General features: G+C 54.3%; 1 protein-coding gene across 1 annotated transcript in view; it reads right to left on the reverse strand.

Moving 5' to 3' along the window:
* Window positions 1-20,352, reverse strand: part of SLC9A3R2 (SLC9A3 regulator 2) — a 72,182-nt gene extending 51,830 nt beyond the window's left edge. Inside the window, 3 exon segments of the mRNA XM_019541870.1 lie at window positions 13,293-13,550; window positions 19,941-20,160; window positions 20,162-20,352. Coding sequence (XP_019397415.1) covers window positions 13,293-13,550; window positions 19,941-20,160; window positions 20,162-20,337 — 654 coding nt within the window. The 5' untranslated portion in view covers window positions 20,338-20,352.
* Between the last annotated feature and the right edge of the window lie 1,167 nt (window positions 20,353-21,519).

Genomic DNA, 21,519 nt, shown 5'->3' on the forward strand with positions numbered 1-21,519 from the left:
GGGGTGTTTAAGAGGAGGTTAGATGAACATCTTGCTGGGGTCATTTGACCCCAGTATTCTTTCCTGCCAGGGCAGGGGGTCAAACTAGATGATCTGCTCAGGTCCCTTCCAACCCTACAGACTATGAAACTATGCTGGGTCTTGCACAGGGACAGGTACTTTGGAGTCAGGTCCCCAAGCTCTTCCCACGGGAGACGCTGCTCCAGCCAGCCTCCTGCTCCGGGGGCTGAGATGCCAGAGCAGCACCCACCCTGCTCGGGACTCAGGAATTCCTTTGGCCAGAGACCCAGGGAGTCTGTGTCCCCGGGAACAAAAGGGGCCTTGGCAGGCACACAATTAATCCTGATGCTAATCTGGCTCCTACCTCCAAGCTCATTTCCACTTGCTTTGTGTTTCACTAAAAATATCGAGGCAGAGGAAGTTTCTGCCGCGGGGTGGATCCTTTCCTCCTCAGGAGGGGCTTCCTGCCACCACCCCGACTCCAAAATAACCAGGCAGCCAGCCTCCTCCGGCAAGACGCTCAGGAGGGCAAGCAGTTGCACGCAAGAGCCGGCCAGCATCCCTCTCTCCTGCGTGAGCCCCTGGCTTGGACACGGGTCCCGTCACACTGCAAGTCAGTGTCCCACAGGAAGGGGAACAGAAGTCCAGCGGGACAGCAACTCCCGTCCGATTCCCCAAGCGCCTTACATCCTTATGTGGTGAAGGATAAAAGCCAGGCTGGTTTTGAATGTGGCAGCAGGGGGAGAGAGGAAAACACTCAACATGTTCAGATCTTAGCATGGAGTTTCTCCTGGGTTTCTGATCCCCTGGCTCTGGATGGGGGCTCAGGAGGTCCTGGTTCAGCTCCCAGCTCTGCTACGGACTCTGCGTGGCCTCGGGCAAGTCCCTTAATCAACCCAGGTTACTCAGCTGCCCACTGGTAAAGTGGGGATGTCCTTTAGGGACCTCTTATATGTCCATGCACCACCCTGCGTAATCAGGCCCCAACCTCTGCAGAGGCATCTAAGTGCTACCATAAAAACACATGTTGACTTTCTCCTACAGGGTTTTGCCAAGACCTGAGCTCGGGATCCAGTAATTCCCTTTCCACTGAGACTATTCACATCCTGGTATTCAGAAACGACCTGATTAAATCCATGCAAGGTAGCAGGTCTGTGACTATGAGGAATAAAAGAGAAGCAGACGGGTGAGGCATGACGTGCCCCGCTACACAACTAGTCAGCATCCAAGAGGTGTGAGAAGCCCAGATCTCCTGGGTCCCTGCCTTCTTCTCAAGCACCTGAAGCACCAGCAGCCCTTCTCTGGCCTCTCCAAAGCGAGCAGCACCATCCCCAGCTACTAAGAATCAGAGCCCAGAGCAACATAACATCCCCTCTCGAGGGGGTTTTGCAAAACGAAGGGTCTTGCTCTGCTTTGAAAGCAATGCCTCTGCACTCTCGCAAGTGCCAACCACCTGAAAAACCCATTCTTTCCAAAGCAGCTGCTGGGTATATTTACCAGCTCTATCAGATCTGGCCCAGACGCCTGCAAGGCCTAGGTCGGGAATCCAAGGGAAGGATTTTCCAGTGGACTCGGACAAGAACAAAGCTCAGGCACAAAAGGCATCGCCCATGAGTCCTCGCCTCCCGCCAGAGTTCAACAAAATGCTTGGGGCTTTCTCTGGGCCAATAGTCTCAAGTGCCATTAGTGCCAGAGGAAAGGCAACCAGAGTTTGTGTCTCTTCCCTCAAGATGACCCTATAGCAAGAAGCACTGGTACCAAAAAAGCTTAGTGCAACGCAGTGAAGAAGCCCTGGAGAGGCAAGACAGGCTTGTATTAAGGCACAGGCCTAGGACACGGTGATCTGGGGGTTTCATACCCAGAATTTCCCCACCATTGCCGATTTGCTTGTCTCTAAAATGAGGAGGATGAAGCTGACCAGCACCACAGGCAAAGGCAGAGGGATGAGCAGCATGCAGCATCATCCTCCAGGGTCCGGAGAGAAAGGAAAAGTCCCACCGGTGTCCGGCTTCGCATGCCGAGAGGTACCCTCTGCTTTCACAGTGCGAGCCCACATGTCAGGAGGGTGCTGCCTCCACGGTGCAGCAACCTGAGCCCTCCAAAGCAAGCACTGCAGTGATTTTGGCAGGCTCATCATGGGGAGCTCAGCTCCAAATCAGTGATGCAGCCAAGCCACAGTGCACAAAGGGTTCAGCGCATCTCTCCTTCTCTCTGCAACTCCCTTCCCCTTTAGCTTCGTAACCTGGAAGCTTTCCGACCTTACAGACAGCCCTCTCGGGCTGGCCTCGAAACCCTGCTTCTGAAATGAACTGCACGATGGCAACGCAACCCTTGCAGACTTCAACGCAGCTGCTTGTTCATCCAAGGAAGTGAATGTGGAGGAAGACCTGGGCCTTGCATACAGCACAGCCTCACGCCATTCACCGCTTCTTCCTTCAGCAGGGTTTCAACGAAGAAAATCCAAGTGCTGAGCTAAAGGGAGCACTTGGCCCTAAAGATGCCCCTTGCTGCAGCCCGTCAGGCTCCGCTCCCAGCTGCAACGGCTGTGTTCGTTCGGAGGCACGCTGCTCCCTCCGCACCAGCAGGCAGGCTCACCCAGTGCAGCCCCGTTGCTCTGCAGATGCACGGGCGGCTGTTCACCCTGCAGCCTCGGCTCTCCGGCTCCTTCTGCTCAGAAACCAAGCAGCCGAGGTCAACCATTTGTTTTTTCCACAGAGGTTATAAGCAAGCTAATTAGTGCTGGAAACTGAACTCCTGCCCGGCTCTCGCAAGCCAGGTATTACAGGCAGCTGCAATTTAAGCTTCCTCGGGCTGCTCTGCCAGTGACCTGCCTCACCATTTTGGAGGCTGCTCGCAATAACGGGGAGCCAGGAACAAATCCAAGGGAGACCGTAAAGGAGATCTGAAGCAAGGATGGAACGTGTCCATTTTGCAGGCTGTGCTATAGTCTGTTGAGGTATATATGGACGTATATCAGCAGACAGCTCTTTTCTTTCTGTCCCCTCAAAGTGGAAGACCTCAGACCCCAAACAACCGCTATTTTGCCAATAGCAAGAACCGAGCTGGGCCCCTCCAAGCCTTTTGCAGCTGCAGTGAGAGCCACAACACTCTCCTGCAGGTGGGACACTGGACAGGGACGCTCAAGACGCACACAGAAGAGAGCTACGTGCTCCCTCGAGACAGGGAAAGTTGTTCCCGAGGCCCACAGCCATTCAGATCCCAGACAAACCCCTGCCTAGACCCAGTGCCCTTCTCTCGGCCAAGGCCAGGGATCGAACGGGATTCCTAGAGCTAAGGACTAGGTAGCACTAAAGAGCCAGGCTGCCAAGCCGAGGGCTGTGAAAGCCCCACACCTTCCGGGGACGCAGCATGGAGCAGAGAGGAGGGAGACATATAACTTATACACCCCTATTGGTACACGCGCATGTGTGCACACACATGCACATGCCATGTTGGCCCAGGCCGGCTCAAAGAAATTTCCCACCACTGTATTAGCATTGCAGATCTACCAAGGTAGCAGTGGGCAGAGTACTGGGGCCTTCCCTGGCTGTCTTCCTCTTCCCCCTCCATCCTCTAGACATACTTTGGAGCAGGGTTAGACAATGTGGTAATGACGCACCTATGCTCTGCCTCCCGTATTGCTCCCATCACCCCAGTCCCTGGCGAGAGGCTTCGACTTAAAAGAAGTCTAGGGTAGAGAAAGAACCGCAAATTGCAGCTATGAGAGTTGCCAGGGCAGTAACCACCATTGAAAAAGCCCTGTATTTTGCAAGCTGGTGGCAATAATTGGGGCCCAGACCCTTAGCTCTGGCAGGAGGACAAATGCAAAGTGATCGTGAATAAGAATGACAGAAGCAATCCAGATCAGGCAGGGTGGCATTGCCCCTGCTGGGGAAACTCCCAGGTATTCTTCCACACTGGTGTTGTTCTGCTGACAGGAACCAAGGGCAGGCAGGACACTGGCAATCTCACCACCCAGGGAGATGCCATGGTTGATCTGCACTGCTATGGCAAATGCAGACACCCCCAGAGCACCTGAGAGCAAGAACTGGAATGAGGTGGGGCGGGAGAGAGGTGGGAAGAGAGCAGGGAAATTCACTTAAGCCTCCCATCGAGCTTATTCCGCTGCTTGGCGCCAAAGTTATGATTAAGCTGCAGCCTCAAGGAAACCATAACAGAAGACAAGGGATGACTACTGTGCAAGGCCCATGAAAACAGCTGCTGCAGAAGCAGGGAAGCCTAAAGACACACCGACACAGGGTTGGTCCTCTTTATAAAAGTGTTTATATACACATTTTCCAGAATCGTATACAATTTATCTGTGCTCCTAACATCAGCTTGAATGCTCACATCGGACCTTGCTCTAAAAAAAGAGCTATTCTGCACCGCTGATTTCTGCTGAAGAAGTGCCGAAGAGCGTCTGGCCTGGGCCAGAACCACCCCCCACCGCTTCCAGGGCTGTATCAGTACTGAGCAAAGAGAGGGTCCCTGCCCCACAGACCTTACAATGGTCCAGGAAACGAGACGAGTCAGACCAGAAACAAACACGCGAGTGACCACTTTCACTTGGCTGTGCTTATGCCCGCACAGCTGCGCAGGGACTCGCAGACGCTGCAGGGGAGCACTTTAATTGAAAACATGCACTTACTTATCCCCAGCCCTTTTCGTCACAATAATTCCCGCAGCCATTTCTGCTCGCGTTACACTCCCTTGGCTCTTCCCAGTCATCCTACAATGCTGGGCCTCAACTATGTTGGCAAAGGCCTTTTAAAACATCTGTCAGCATTTAATAGCCTTCCAGGGCTCGAGGAGAATGCGGGAAGAGAAGATGTTGCAACTCTTCAGAGGTTATTGGAAACAGGAAACAAATTCTTACTCCTGACCCAATCAGAAGTGTAAATATTTACCACTTTGTTTGATGGAATAGCGTAAATCTGCACCTGCGCGCACCAGTGGGTTCCTTTACGAGGCCAGCACGTTTTAACCAGCGCTCCCCTAGCAAAAATACTCATTGGTGTGTATGGACTAACCTTGTCCTGGCTTGTTATTATGCCTCCAGTTGCAGAAGGTTTAAGACCCACTATCCCATCACACAGGCTGACGTGCTAAGGGTCAAGCAAAGAAAAAAAAAAGCCTTCTTATCAGCAGCCACGGCCGAGAGCAGCTCCCAAACCCTTTCAACTTGCCTGTGCGCCCTGGGACCAGACAAGCAGAAGGGAGGACATGCTGGCATCTGGACGAGGGGGCACTGCATGTGCCTGCTGCTGCTGGCTGCTTTTGGGAACAGGGACAGCAAGTGGCACGTTGCAAAGGACAGGCCTGCAGACCGACCGGGGAACATGGCCCTGCCCCAGCTAGACAAGAGAGGTGATGCTGGAGCCAGTTACAAAGGAGGCTCAAACAAGCCTCTTCCTCCTGTCCTGGACTTGACCAACTTTCCGGCTTGCTCATACAGGTTTCCCAAGCCTGCAAGCGGTGCAGACGGTGGGCGATTCTGGTGACCGGAGAACCACCTTTCGTCATGCAGCTTCCACCTTTGCAGAGCCTGGGGACTCTGCCTTGCGGCAGGGCCAGCCCCTGGCCAGGCTTCCTACCAAATCAAAGAAGCATGGGGACATGGACATATTTTGCAGTGATTGCAGTGAGGAAGGGCAAGTGCTGCCCAATCAGCTGCTTTGCTTTCTGCTCTCTGCTGCTCTGCTGCCCATTCCCTCCCCAGTCTGTACGCCACCCACAGAGGCTGCCTGCGCCTAATCCCTTCTCTGAAACCTCCAATATAAGAGACCCCAGAGCCTCCGAGGTACCTGTGCCATGCTTCGTGGTCGAAGGCTGCCGTAACAGCCACCCTAACTGATCCCCACGGCAAACTGAGCTGATTTTCTCTCTGCTTTTCCCCAGTGGCACTGGAGACAATGAATTACCCTTCGCTTTAGAGCAATTTTTCCATGCTGGAAAGCCAAGCCCCCTTGCTCTTCTCTTCAAACCCCTTCCCCCAGGGTCATGGTTTCTAAACTCCTCATTCCTGTTGCTCCCCTCTGGTCAGTCTCTGATTTGCCTACATCTTTTTCCAAGCACAGTGCCCCAAAGCGGACCCAGCGCCGCAGCCAAGACCTCACCAGTGCCGAGCAGAGAGGAACAAATGACCCTGTGCATCTTACACACGGCACTGCTGTTAACACAGCCCAAAACACAGCATGGACAGCTCAGGCCTTTTCTGCATCATCGATCATTTGCTTTTCTTCCCCAGTAAGGATCAGCCTGTACCCTATCTTTTGTCTGCCTGGATGCAGGGATCAGAGAGGCTGAGGCACAGAGCAAGTTACAAGTTGCAAAGGGCACAAAAAAAGCAGCAAGGAAAGATTTGGTAAATACTTCTATGGCCGGCTCACAAGGACCCATCTCCCAACCACCTCTGCATGATCGGGGAAAGGGTTTGTTCAAGGTTATGCAAAGAGCCTCTGGGAAGAGAACCAAGAAAAGCCCAGTGTGCTGCAATGACTCATAGGTAACTGTTAATCTAAACCCCTACGAAGTGTCAGGAAGACAATCAGCGGCTACATCTGCCTGCATTAAAACACTTGCATTTCAGAGGCTTGTGCACAGCTGCTAGACCCTGAGACTGGCCACGTGAGCTACCGCACAAGGCACATGTTTGTTGCCAAAAATATGGGAGGAAAAAAAACAAAACACAAACCCTAACAAAAAGCCACACTGCAGAGCAGCAGGACACCCAGCTTCAATAATGAAAAACCCTAGGGCTGGGCTTGGAGGACATTTGGGAGACCCCAGATCCCAAATGCAGATCAGTGCTTCTCCCACTGCATTTCAAAAGTGTAGCCAAGCTATTTAGCCAGAGAAGGAGCCATGCCAGCAGTGCCTTTGGGATGGTGTCTTGAGGGGAATGAACTCTGTTCCTGAGAAAGGGGATGGGCTGGGAGCTCTCGGAAACTGTCTCCATCCCACTGCAGCCGTTCAGGCCACATGGCTAGCGCCACCCCACTCCATGACAGCCCCAGCCAACGTGCCACACTCCCGACCTGGGGGCTGGTGTCAGTCCAGTTGTCAAGAGATGCGTCTCCGCATCGGCATCAAAGCACCCCGTTACATCTGCTCCCATGCTTGGCTGGCTGCCTCAGCAGAGCAGTCCGGGGTGGACTGGGCCACGGAGGCAGAGACACCGGCTTGCATGGCAATGACTGTTCAGCACGAGGATGAGTCATGCTGGCACGGGCAACAAGGGCAAAGCTTGTCCGGTCACCGCTAGCTTGCGGAGGACAAGAGGCCGTCAGTCCCCAGGAGGTCAGCTTGCCTGGCACCTCTTCTCTTGCAAGTTCAGGTTGAGCTGCTTTTCGGTCGAGCATGTGGAAAGCCAAATCCTGGTGCTGCGGGAGCGAGCTAGAGATTAGGTTTCATTTCACTCAGACCAGGATCGTCGCCACCCACTGCCCCTTTTGGCCTAGGTGGACGACGCAAGCGTCTTAGCAGCCGTTCGAGCTTGCACAACGAACAGATGCGGATCATGGAAGTGGCTCAAAGTGGTTTCACTCTCCAAGGGCTTTAATACATGCCAGCAAGCCCAGCAACCTGGAGCCGGCAGCGGCAGACGAGCAACTTTCTTCAGGCACGGCCCATGCGAGGCACGAAAGCCGCCCTGTGATAAAGCGGACCCCTGCCCGGCTCCTCAGGGAGCACTGCTCCAGCCACAGCTGCCTAAACATCCTGCTCCCCTGGCCTGTCCCGGGATTTGTTCTTGGCTATCATGTCGCTCCAGGTCAGGCTGGGGCCCAGCCCCCCGACAAGAAACAACACAAGGCATCTTTGCGCAGAGGAGCTTTTGCAAAAGGCAAATTCCAACGGCTCCAAGCACAGGAATCGACGGGCCCTAATTATTCCCGGATGCAACTCCAACGACTTCAGTGCAGTCGCACCGAGGTTTAGCTTGGCTTGTTAACATTCCCGCAGGGGCAGCTGGGTGCCAAAAGAAGCCACATCCAGCTGCAGTGGCATTCACAATCTCAGAGGGCAAATGCTTGGCGGGTTTCTCATGCTCTTGAACAGATGATCTTCCAAGGTCCCTTCCAGCCCTAATGCCTATGAAATCTATTTCTTCAATGCGGCTAGGCAGAAGCAGCCTCTGCCAGCACCCCCTGCCCCTGCAGAGCATGGATACCACTGCCAGCTACAGAATAATCCTGATTTGAATGTGCCTTGAGCACAGATATGTTTACCCCCTTTGCCATACAATCCACCTGCTCTCAACTCTGAGGGGTATTGCAAAAGAAACAATGGAAGGGCTCAGTTTAACCAATATTCACGTGCACGCACTCTTCCTGCAAAGCCTGCAACCCCCACTCCATGCACCTGGAGCTATGACCTGACCCCAAACCTGAGAAATGAGGGACCTCCCTCGTCTGCCTCCTTCCTGGCACCCCACATATCTACAGGCCACCCGAGTGCGTGCTACCCACCGAGGTTGCTCACCATGTGGCTGCTAACCCAGGAGACCACCCTTCTTTAAAGCTAGGCATGCTAGGGGCCAAGATGCCATACCAGCTCTGCAGGAGCCTTACAGCGGATGTGTGTCCTTTTCTATTCCTAGTAGTAAACAGCAAACTTTCTTCTAGATTTCTCACGGTGCAAACAGTTTAAGGTCAGAGAACACATAGACATGCACTGCTTTTCCTCCAGCCAAGAGACGAAGATGATATTCAAGGGGTTTGGCAGAGTCAACCGCAAATGGATCATTTAAGCCTCACATTAATTATGCTTGGTGGAAGCCAGGCCAGACAAGGGGCACTACTTACACAGACACCTCTCTACCAGACAAAGCATCCACGGCCTTTAACTGAGCGCCACTAAAGCAGTGATTCCCCATAGCACTTCACAGCATGGTGCTGCTTATAGTTTTGAGGACCAGGTACCATGTAGAGCTCAGCCACTGCTGCTGCACCATGGAGAGAAGCAGATGCCCGGATGGCCCCCTGATGGCCTGACTCTGTTCTTCCTAAGACTGGCTGCAGTGGGAATAGATCAGAGCCGACTCCCATCCCCGTGGTCTCTACCGATAGCTTAAACCCAGGTAAGAACAGAGCAACTTGAAAGTGAGTGTGGAGAAAAGCAAAGATCTAGGAGGCAGGATCCTTCTAGCTCCTAATGCTGCTCTTGGCTTTCATGCAGGGAGAGGGGTGTCTGGGGGCTGCCACCCAATGCCTCCCTTTCAGAGGAAAGCTCTGCAGGGCCGCACAACAGCTCCAAGATGTGCTGACCCCAGCCTCTAACAGAGGTTGTGCCGCTGGCGGCCTGGAAGGTGCCAGCCAGGCAAACACCAGGCCGTGTGCTCAGCATGGGGACGTGGTGTGCCATTCTCTAGCCTGCTGCACAGGTCAATGAGGTGAGCTTTGCTCCCTTTTCAAATCCAGCATGCTCCGAATCCCAACACCATGCGGCAGATCAGAGTCCAGGCCCACTACACAGCTCCACAAGCAGCACGGGAGTTCAAAGATGGCAAAAACGCCCCATGAGCAGACTCTGCTATTCCACCATCAGCTCTCCCCAGTACACAAGCGGGGCAGAGCTGTGCAGGAGGGCTGAGCAGGCTGAAACACACCTATTTTATTTTTTGTCCTGCTATTCTCCTGTGACCTGGCTGCTTTGCAAGGTGAAATAAGCAGCAAAGGATATTCCACGTCAGTCTGTGCCCTGCCCAATGCATCTCGCCATTCTGGGGCCTGTCCCCTTGCTTCTCGCTGGACCGCACCTGCTGGCTGTGCATGCTGCGCCATGCTGCAAGAGAAACACCCCCCCAGGCCGTTCTCCCAACAACAGCAGTCCCATTTATTCTCAGGGCTTATTCTAGCACAGTTCAGGCTCCGGTGACATAACCTCCTGGCACAGGGCCCTGCTGATGTGCCATCCCAGGGGGATTGCAATAAATGCTGAATGATTTGTTGCACTGCAATGGTCATTAAAGGACCAGTGTCCTGGGCAACGTGTGCCTCAGTGGTGCTACTCAGGATATGCTCTCAAACAGCAGCTGCTTGGAGTGGAAAGGGGGAGGAGAGAGAAGGGTTATTTGTCCTTCCAAAGCTGCAGCTGGGTAAAGAAGACCCCCGAGGTTGCAGCCGGAGCAGCTCATCCATGGGCAGCCCACAGGGGCTGCAGTCAGTCAGCCGTATGCTCTGCACCACTGCTCTGCTCCCAGCTCCGGCAGCGTGGGAACAGGCAAGATTCCTGCATTCGGAGCAAAGCCGAAGGCTGGGGCCTTTTGCAGGACAGCCCCTCCAGCTGCCACCGCAGGAACCCACAGGGACAACAGTGCTACCTGGTATGTAGCTGTGACGAGAGACGGGGTAATGTCACACAAGTCCCAGACTGAGCAGGAAGGCCAACTCCCAAACCCAGCCATGCGCTGACAGAGTGCAGCTAGGGGGAAATACGGGTTCCCCTTCCTTTGCCATGCAGGGCTGGGCCTGGGCAGCAATGCGTGCACAGAGCATTCATTGCTGGCACTGCCCTGGCCTCCTGGTAAAGGAGTTACAGAGCCAGTCGTGACCTCCCACACATGGGTACAACCCAGGATAAAGTTTAGCCCAGCGAAATTAAGGACTGGTTAGGTCCCAGCTGGTCTCCTCCCTTTTTGTCACTGCTAACAGTCGCTGAGATGCCCACCATCTGTTAGAATAGGAATGCTTTTTTTTTTTTTTTTTTTTTACTGATACAAGAAGTTAACTTTCCCCAACTTTACTTCATTATTCTTGTACCCCATTTCACCGATGCCGTTCCTGCGCAAAGCACAATTGAGTAGGGTCCCAAGTGTCTGTCCCTCCGCATGCTTTGAAGGGACACCAAGGACACCCTCGTGCGTTGCACTCATCAAGCTGAAACAATGCACTGTGCAAATGGCTCCCAGCCCACCCGATCTCTGCCCTTGGCTCCAGCCAGGGCTTTGTAGGACAGAAACAGATTTGTGCTCCCTCTCCCTCATTCATTACCCGGCTTTGAAGAAGTCATTTTGCGTCTTGAAGTAAAACAATCCTGGGCGATGTCAAGTCAATCCCAGCCCCTCAGCCACGTACTGACTGACTGCTCAAAGGGAAGTGCCATGCTCCCACGCTGAAGCGATTGGCTCTGCTTTCCCATTGCCCACTTGGCCACCCACATCTCCCCAAACTGTCCCACCCTGACCACTTGCTGTCTTTCCAGTCTCCAAGCCGATGCAGTGCAAGTGCCTGCGGCTCCCATCAGACAGGGTAGCGTGTCCCAGCAAAAAATCATTCCTTTGTGTCCTGTACATGAAAAGCCACCGCCACCCTCGGGCGAGTTACAGCTTTCATGATGCACTGAGGGGGCGTCAGGACCCCGATGCCCTGTTGCTTCACTAGTTGGCAAAGGGAAAAGGAAAGGAAAATTCTGAATTTACTCAGCCTACCAAAAGTTTAGGCCTAGTCACCTCCGGATTCATACAGAACGACAGAGAAACTTGGGTTCGGCTTCACCAATGCCTCCCCAGGTCCTCACTGCCTCTCTGACTTGGCATGGCCCTGACATCCTCCAGGCAGGTGTGACAGCAATGCACACAGCAGAGATTTCCGAGATGGAGCCCGAACCGAAAGAGGTAGCTTGTAGCGACTGGCTCTGTGTTTCCTCCAGTCCAGGCTCTCGCTCCGGATGCTCACGGCCGAGATGGCAGCAGCGGGGCGTGAACGAGGACCGGCGTGAGCTGGCTGAGCGGCATTCTTGGCATCTCTCCTTGGACAAATTTTGCAACTTTGAAAAATGAGGCATTTGCTAAGTTTCTCTCGCCTCACCCATCTGAATGACTCTCAGATTATGGGGCTGGACAGGGCAACCCCCTGAGAGCTGACTCTCATCCCACGGAACGGATGTAGTAAGGACAGAGCATCCACATCCCCAAGGAAAACCAGGACCTAAATACAACACCTCAGTGCATGGCTCTCCTTCTCCATCTCAACCCCCTTCTCTACCAGCTCAGGACATTTGGGGATGATGATGCCTAAAGCATGCAAGGGGCTAGGAATGAAAGGCACCATGTAACACATAGGTCCTATCGCTACCCAGGCCTCCAGGGTAATTCTCCCCACAAGACAGGCTTTGTGGGCACATGGTGCCCAGTGCCACCCAGGGGGACCTGCAAGGCAGAGGGTCAGTGAGACCCTCTACATCTTCCTGCTGCAGCACATGGGGGAATACGACTGAGCCCTTCCCAAGAGCTATGGGTCCAACTCTCCCTCCCTAACCCAAGAGGGCTGGTTTTCAATCTCAGAGATAAACGGAGTCATGGGAGGCGGTTTTCTGGCTCCAGGAGGGGCATTTACTGTTAGAAACCCCAGGGGAATTACCAGCTGCAATCAGCCCCGAGACAGGCAGCACCCCTGCACTGCTCCTGCTGTATTACCAGCCCAGACGAGCGAGGGCAGCCCAGCTATAAATCACTCCCATGTCTCTCCCAAGCGCAATCCCGTCCCGTCTCCACGAGACCAGCCCCAGCAACGCGCCAGCCATGGAAACTGGACATTTTCCACCCCAAATTCCTTCCCACTTCAAAGCTGTTGTAAAAGGCACTTCGACGAAGAGTCTCCCAGGCAAAATATAAGCAGCTTGTAAAGCAGCTGAGATCCTGCCCAATGCAAGAATAAGAAGGATCACAATAGCCTCAGATATTCCCCTCCTGCATAAAAGTACAGGAAGGGGAACATGCATTTGTGAGCCCCAGGGCTTTGATTAAACCCCAGTGGCCAGGCATTCCCCGCTCTCACCTGCGGGGCATACCAGGAGATACAGGGCAGAGCCCAGGAGCTCCAGGTACGATCAGTCCTCCAAACCCTGCTGACACCCCGAAGGTTATCCCCTTCCATTGACCACGGTTGGGGCAGCGACAGGACTGCCAGCCCCAGTGGAGTGAGCACAGGACTTGACGCCACTTCAAGCAGCAATCACCCGCTTTCCCTCCCCACTTTCAGACCATCTGTCCAAAGCTCCTCTCAAATGGCTGCTAAGCTCCCAGAATTTCAGCCATCAAAAAGGAAGCTGCCATGACAGGTGGGGAGAGCAGTCTCCAGGAAAGCTCTTCCCCTATCTGCATGGGTCAGTGCCAACTTCTAGCACGTTTTTTTCCAAGCACCTTGTTACCTTTCACTACTAAACCCAACTCAGTGCGCATCTGGGAGCCGCAGAGCAGCCAAAGACACCACAGCCACAACAAAGGTCAGCTGGACTTGCAGGTGGTTGTCTGTACTACCCCAGCCCCATGTAATTCCCCTTCGCCCCCTTACCTTCTTCCCGCTCTCCGAACTGAAGCTGTGCGAGTGCCTTTTGAGACCCCCACCACCCAGATCCAGCTGGGGCTTCCAGACGTCCCCGTTGTCGCTGCTGGACGACTTGACTGGAGACACGGTCGAGGTCAGCAGGATCCCGGTGTGCACCATCTCCTCGGTGCACGTCAGGCGCAGGCTGCGCAGGTATTCATCCGTCTCCTTATCCACCACCAGCAGGCGAGTCTCAGCCTCCACAGCTTTGATGCGCTGCACAACCTGGAGAAAAGGGAGAGGAGAGATTTAGCGAGGCAGCTGCAAATGGCACAATGGGGTACATGCAATGCCAGGCCGCTCTCTCTGGTATGGTGGCTCTGAAAGGACTGCTCTGCAATTTGCTGTGTAGGTACAATCTTTTCTAGGACATGCAAAACCAAACAGAGACCAGAAAAGCTCCTACTTCATGGGGTTACGTTCCTCCAAAAAAACAAGCAGCTGGATGGACCCTGCCAGGCAGCGTTTGCTAAATGTTCCCAGTTTCCTTTATTCTGATTTGTTTCAGAGACAGGGAGACTGAGCATGAGCGTGTATGTGCGGGAGAGGAGAGCGAGACCAACGCTGCACGCTGGTGCACACATGAGCTTTGTTCAGGTCCATCTTTGTTTGCTATTCTCCACTGGGCAATGTATTCCCCAAATATTCGATACTCCCCACTTATTTAGGAAAGCGACTATCCGACTCCATGCATTCATCCTGGCTGTGCTGTCAGACAGCCGAGATAAGGAAATGAAATGTCAGCCAAAGGGGCTGGGAACAGGAGAGGGGGCCTGTCACCTCTGAGGCGCTCCTTGGAATCCCTCTCAGTCCGTAGTGAATGAGCCATTGTCCCCAGAAGGTTTTTTTCAAACTGGTGGACAGTCTGAAAGGAGTCAGTGAAGGCAGCCCAGACCACAGGGGAGCGGGAGGGTCTGGAAGTGAAGGCACCGGTATGGGCACGGGCCTAGGTTGGCTGCTAAACTCTGCCAAATGGCTTTCAGCGTGCCCTGGAACAAGTCATGCTGTGCGACAGCCTGGCCTTGGTGGAGTGGGGAGAATGGCACTGCGTGTCCTGCAGGTGAGTGGGTGAGCACATGCTTGTGAACATGCAGGAATAAATGCACTCACGATCGTGAGGCACTCAGCCCACAGACATGATGGACAGGCAGGTCTATAGACAGGACAGGAAAAGATGCCCCATGACCAAAGCCTTCCAAACTGGCCTCACCTGCTCTCCCCGTTGGAGGTCTCAGAGGACCCTGAAACAGGATGCTGCTTTCTCTTCCTCACTTTAGGACAAGGTGGGGGTGGCATGCTGCATCCTGCCCATGAGGTGTCCTGCTGTCCAGGGCTGTGCAATCACCTTAGACACCAGCAAGGAGCTAGCCAGACACTTCCCATGCAGCGGCACCAGCCCATCCCGTGCACAGGCCTGTCCCTGCTTGCTCCTAGTAGACTACTCCTGCATCATGCTTTCTGACAGGGCCTGGCCCTCTTGCTCCAAGCTGTCACAGCCAGACAGGACGGATGGCACTCTCCAAGGCTATAAGTGACAAACAGACTGCCCACGATTTACTGACTCCGTGGCACTCTCCATTCAAGGGCACTGCACTGGTATTTACCTGAGAGAAATGGCCCAAGGAGAAATTTATGGACTGCCTGTGACTCTTCCTGAACTCGCTCATCCAGCAAATGCTGATCGTCATGCCACGGTCTGCCCTGGACCTGGAGCCAACCCATCCATAACCCGCCTGGAGAGTCCTATTCAATCAGGCCCTTCTCTCCCCATCAGACCTGCTGGGATTCGGCATCACACTAGCTGCTGAGGGAGACAGGAGGCAGTGACCATGCAAGTCAGCCTCTCCAGACAGCAGGGGCGGCTGTGGTGGGGGACTCAGGTGCCACCCCAACTGGCTGGGACCATTCTGTCGGCAGAGCATCTGCAGGGGACCTAGCCTTTACCAGGGTGCGATGGTACTTCCCAAGGCAGCACTGCCCAATGGGGCCCCAATCCCGACTGCACCTCTGGGCCTTCCTGCAACAGCCACCAGGGAGAAAGGGCGTTTTGGTCCCCTGGAGCGTGTCAGCATCTTCAGGGTACTCCCAAAGTCCTTGCTGTGCACCTCTGCAGAAAGGATGCTGCCAAATTCCTCGCCTGTTGCCATCTTAGGACCACAAGCCAGGCAGGGACATCCCAGCTCAATGGGTCCAGTCCCTGATTGCTGCAAGCAGCCACGTCCAGGGGAAACTCTTTCAGCACTGCAAGGCTGGCAAAACCGTGTCCCCCCAAACCCATCAAAAACTAGCAACTCCAAACAAGCCCACAGCGTTATGGTGTGAGCAAAGCAACCACGCACTAGCTACAGCTCAAGCCGAAGACCCCACAAGGCCCCTCAGCATTTCTGCAAAGTAATCGAGGCTTTTTTGACAACAAAACATGGTGGAAGGAAGGAGGCAGCTGTGAAAAGGATTCATCATCAGGGCTCCTCCTGATAGCTCACTGAACTGCTGGGCTCATGGCTGCTCAGACCATTTCAATGGGATGAGATAGCTGTTCTGGAGGGGCAGGTGTTGGTGGGAACTGCTGGAGGCCCCAGCTTTCCTATACAATACAGACAGCATGGACAGAAGCAGGGCAAGTGTCCCCCCAGGCCAGCTTCCCCAGCAGCATGCCTCCACCCTGACGTGATGAGACCTGGAAGGTGAATGCCCTCCATAGGCTCTTTGGACTCTCTGTTGAGGCTGGAAGCAAGACAGTCAAAGGGTGTAACTGGAACTGGGGTCCATCTAGGCATTTAGCAGCAGGATTATCCCAGAAGCCACATCCCAGCGTGCTTTTCAGTTCTGGCACTGGAGCCCTATCGGACAACAACTTCGTAAGTCTGAAGTCTGAGGTCTAGTAAACAGCAGGAGCAAAGGTGTCTGAAGTCCGATCCAAGCTTGCGCACAGACACTCTCCAGGGATTTGAGCAAAGCACTCTGTTTTCTCTGTGCCGCAGTCTCATAGAATCATACAATCACTGAGTCGGGAGGGACCTAGACAGATCATGGAGTCCGACCCCTCGCCATGGGCAGGAAGGAGCACTGGGGGTGGCAGGGGTCATAAGACCCCAGCCAGGTGCCTATCCAGTCTCCTCTTGAAGATGTCCAGGGAAGGTGAGAGCACCACCTCTCCGGGAAGCCTATTCCAGGCTCTGGCCACCCTTACCGTGAAGTAGTTCTTCCTAATATCCAACCTAAACCTCTCCTCCCTCAGCTTGGGGCCATTGTTCCTGATGACTCCAAGGGGGCCCTGGTGAACAGACTTTCCCCGAGTCCCTGCTGCTGGCCCCTGATAAGGTTGTAGCAGCCACAAGATCCCCCCTCAGTCTCCTCTTGCGGAGACTGAAGAGATTCAGATCCCTTAGCCTCTCCTCATAGGGTTTCACCTCTGTCCAATGGGGTTGATAAAACCCCTAACTCACAAGGCTTAGTTACCTACAGAGGTTACGGATGTCAATAACCTAGTCCTTCCTCCCTCTTCTCAGCCATTTCCCAGACCCATTCAGCTTTGTTCCTTGCAATGAGTTTCCCAGCTCTTTGCCCTGTCTTGCTGGAGTCATCTGATCCCAGCAGTCTTTCTTGCCCAAGTGCAGGGGAGCTGTAAGGTCTCCTCCAGCCCTAACATCTAAGAAACTGTCTAGCTTTTAATGTCTCAAGTGATGAGGCTCTCACCCCGTGTAGGAAAGTCATTCTTCAACCCTCCTGCCAGCCTCATCATCATTATAATTAGAGCATACATAGAAGTTTAGGAACATGAACGTCTTTCTGTTCCTGCTGATCACTGCACACCCAGTCCAACAGCTTTTCCTGGTGTTGCTAACAGTGCTTTTTGGCAGGAAGAGGTGGGCTAGCACGGGGCAGTCACCAGGTTTGAAATCAATTACTGCGTGTCTTCAGTCTGTGCCTGACTGCTTTTTTTAGGGCAAGACCTGAGACAGACTTTCTTTATGCCTCCCTATAATTACGCAACCTTCATTAACATTTGAAGTGCCGGGCCAATTAGCAGAATCCTGACAAATCTGGTGTGCAAGAATCAGGCTGCAGGCCTAGCAAAGCTCCAGGGCTAATATTTATCAAGGCAATCTCCCATGCCCAACTTAACTCATCACTGCTGATATGCAGCTGTGAAGCAGACCATTAAAATGACATTGCACCCTCTCCCAAACATCCCCAGTAATCCACAACCAGGTTTACAATTGCAAAGGAGCTTTTGCTAAGGGCCAGCACCAGCTCATCTCAGCTGCCAGCTCATCTGGGGATCTGAACTGCACTAGATAAGCAGGGAAGAGGTCACCCAGGGTTAAATGGTAGACAAGCGTTACAACTGCACCCTGCCTTGTCCACACTAGGACCTTAACCTGGGTTAGCCAATACTGCACATAAAGAAACGCACCTTTCCCCCGAAACGTGGACGCAGCCCAAGGAAGACAGAACAGAACTAACTGCACCAGCTCTGGAACAAAAGCATTTTCATTGCTAAGCAAAGAGAACTAAAGCTGAGCAATTCTCCTGAACTAGTAAAGGCCACTTTCTGCCCATAAATTATGATTCAGCCCAGCCAATTGTAAAATGGATTTTTCCCCATAGTTATAGCTCTCATCAAGGTTGGTTTAGGCAGCGGCCTTATAGTTGTGCAGCGTTAACCAGCACACATTCATTTACCTGTCTAGTCACAAATATTGAGGAGGAGGATGCCAAGACAGGAGCGTGGTGCCTTGAACAGACCTTCCACATTTAGCTTTGCAGCTTGTTTGCATTTAGGAGGAAAAGAAAACAGAAGTCGGGGAAACAAGCAAACAGTATGAAATGTCCAAAAACGTCAACTTCCCAAGCTCGCGACAACCTTGAGCAGACTAAGGATCTTTGCTACAGGTCATTTCAGGGCTAGAGGTAAAAGGGCTATTGGCTCAAAGGCCACTATGCTGAAGAGACTGGGAAAAGCCATGGAGTCCAGCACCCTGGTATCACTTAGGGCAAGGAGCACCAGAAAATATTTGGCGTATTGTTCTGAAGCATAAGGATTGCCAGCCTTGTAACGTCATCCTACCTGCTGAGATCCCAAATGCTAACTTTGTCGAAACACTGAATATCCTGAAATCTGCTGGGCTATTTGCAAGGAGAAGGAAACATGCAGAAGATGACAGGCCCCTCATTTCGCTTACACCGCGCAACTAGAAAGCCCACACATTTCAGACACGTTAAATCACCCATCATCGCCCCGTCAGATTTTCATAGAAAGAGCCCTGACACTTCTCCGATGGGAAACGCACCTCCATATGTAACAGGAGCTCTCTTTTCCTCCCAGCAATTAGACGAGAGGAAGAGATGGAGCCTGACTCGATTCCAAATCAGAACGAGAGGGCTCGTGTTCACTTTTGCAGAGGGTGCTCAGCTCGCCTGGGTCTGTTTTGCTAATGAACAAACAATAAGAGCCAAACCCAGTGTGGGTGTCAGCAAGCTCAACTCCATATTGCAGCACTACCGAGACCACAGACTGCTCCAACGCCCTGCACCAGTTTTCAACCTTATACTCAGGGCCCCTTGTTGGACTCCGGGCACTCTTAGCCCTCAGAAAATGCCAGCTCTTAGTTTTCACTTGTTTCTTGACCACAAAAAAAGTTGCAAAAAAAAAAAGCCCACAACAAGACAGGACGTTTTTGATATTACTTGAAATCTCTGGGTTTACCTTGTGAATCATGCACAGCTGTCTGCACCCCTAATATTGCACCACGCTGTGGGCCACCTGGCACCCTGGCTGGAGAGATCACTGTGCCAATGAGTTGATCATCAAGTACCCACACCTCTAGGACCCACTACCAGCAACCCATCACCGAAGCCCACTATCCTGATCGTCCTGGCCGGTCCCTGGAGCGCGCAGGAGACAGACCAATACCTGACAAAAGCAGCACACTTCCAGGGGGTCCCTGCCATATGCTTTAAGCTACTGATGTGCCCCTGCTGCCCTAAACAGATAGCCACACAGAACCGCTAAGCACCAAGCCAGCAAGAGATCTCGTCCCACCGTTATTTGTCCATATTAATCTGTAATCAACAGAAATCCCAATTTTACCCTAGTAACAAGCACGGAACATTTGCCTCGGGGGCGGTACGTTTTTCCAGCTATTTGAGCTGATCTAATAAAAGAGATCAGATTGACCCAAAGCACCTCATCTGAACATCTGTATTTCCCCGGCCCCCGGCAAAGGTCAGGAGTTGCCCAGTTAGGCAGGGAGCCCCACGGTCGCAAAAACAGAGCCAGAAACCACCGTCTCCTCATCCCAACCCTCCTGCACCTCTTCCTCGATGCCCTCCCCACCAAGTCCCGGGGCCTTGCTGACCGCTGCTCCTGGCCCTGGCCCAGCAGGGCAGCTATGTGAGCTGGCTGGGAGCACCCCAGGACTGCGGGGCAGCTCTCCGGACCTCCTGTCCAGCCCTCCTGGCCCTGGCCCAGCGGGACATCTACGGGAGTGGGCAGGGGCTGGCTGGGAAGGCCCCAGGATCTTAGGGCACTTGGCCGGACCTCCCGTCCAGCTCCTCCTGGCCCTGGGGTATGTCCGAGAGCAGGCAGGGGGCAGGGGGCCGGGGCCGCACCTGGTGATGCGTCTCCTTGTCCACGTTGACGCCGTTGACCTCGACGACGCGGTCCCCGGCCCGCAGCGCCGCCGCCTCGGCCGGCGAGCCGGGCTCCACTTTGCGGATGAACTGGCCACTCTTGCCCTTCTCGCCGTGCAGGTGGAAGCCGTAGCCCTGCTCGCCCTTCAGCATGTGGCACAGCCGCGGCTTCAGCTGGTCCTTGGCCATGGCTCCGCCGGCCCCGGCCCCGGCCCCGGTCCCGCCTAGGCGCGGGAGGCTGCGGACGGGGCCATGCTGCCGCTGCCCGGCTCCGGCTCCAGCTCCGGCTCCGGCTCCTCCCCGCGGCCGCCGGCGCCGAGTGACATTGCAGCGGATCGGCGCCGGGGGCCGAGCCGGCTTTGCGCCTCCCCCTCATGCGAACGGGAGGGAACCTTCCAGAGCGGCGGAGGGGGAGCCGGGCCCGCGCCTCAGCGGGCCGCCACGCGCCTGAGGCAGCCGGGCATCGCGCCGCGCCCCGCGCCTGCGGCCTTCACCCCCCGGCCTCGCCTGGCGGGGGGAGCCCCCTGGCCGGCTGAGGAGGGAGGCCGTCGGGGGATGAAAACAAAATTCCCCAGCAATCATTTGGCGGTCAGCCCTCCTGGCTTTGGGCAGCATCGCCTCAAGCCCAGGTACCACAGGCACTCCTTGACTTGCAGCGTTTTGGTTTCGCACTTGCAAGGCTTATAAACGGACACCCTCTTTCACTTCATGTACACCCAGCACACCTGGCAGCGGGTGTTTGTGCCCGAAAGCTGGCGAAGAAGAATTCTCCCAACCGAGCTGCTGACGAAAGACCGGGGTTCCCAAGATCCTGGTCTGCCTGCGTGCTTGCTCAGACCAGCGGTTCCCCAGCTCCTTCGGCAGACTGCGCACCACCGGTGAAAACAACACGAGCTCACGTACCACCAGCCCCGTCTTCGGTTCAGCCTTCAAGCAGCTCCAGCTCCAGCACACCGCTGTCATATGCAGTAACTGTAACGCGCCAGGCCGTCGGTGTACCGCTGGGGACACGGGCACCGCAGGTTGGGAGCTGCTGCCTTAGACCAGCCTGACTGCAACCTCCACCCTGAAACACGAGTGGGGGAGCGTCGGAGGGGTGGTTGCGGGAAATGGGCCCACTGCAGAAGAAAAGACCGAGGGGGGTTGAATAGCAGCCTTCACCTCCCTGAAGCGGGGCTGCAAAAAGGCTGGAGCTGGACCGTTCTCAGTGGGGCAGATACAGGACAAGGAGCAATGGGCTCAGGCTGCAGCAAGGGAAGTTGAGGCTGGGTATTAGGAAGAACTTTCTCACTAGGAGGGTGGTGAAGGCTGCCCAGAGAAGTGGTGGACTCTCCATCCTTGAAGGTGTTTAAGACAGATAGACAAAGCCCTGGCTGGGATGATGTAGCTGGGGCTGGTCCTGCTTTGAGCAGGGGGATGGACTAGATGTGAGCTCCTGAGCTCCCTTCCAGCCCTCACTGACCTGATTCTGTAATTCCTGCTGACTTTCGTGGCACTTACAGGATCACAGCCACTTAAGGGCTCCTGCCTGGCCACCTCCAGGACCAAGCTCCTGCTC

Source organism: Crocodylus porosus, unplaced genomic scaffold (assembly GCF_001723895.1).
Source record: "Crocodylus porosus isolate Cpor-Errol unplaced genomic scaffold, CroPor_comp1, whole genome shotgun sequence".
Lineage (NCBI taxonomy): Eukaryota > Metazoa > Chordata > Crocodylia > Crocodylidae > Crocodylus > Crocodylus porosus.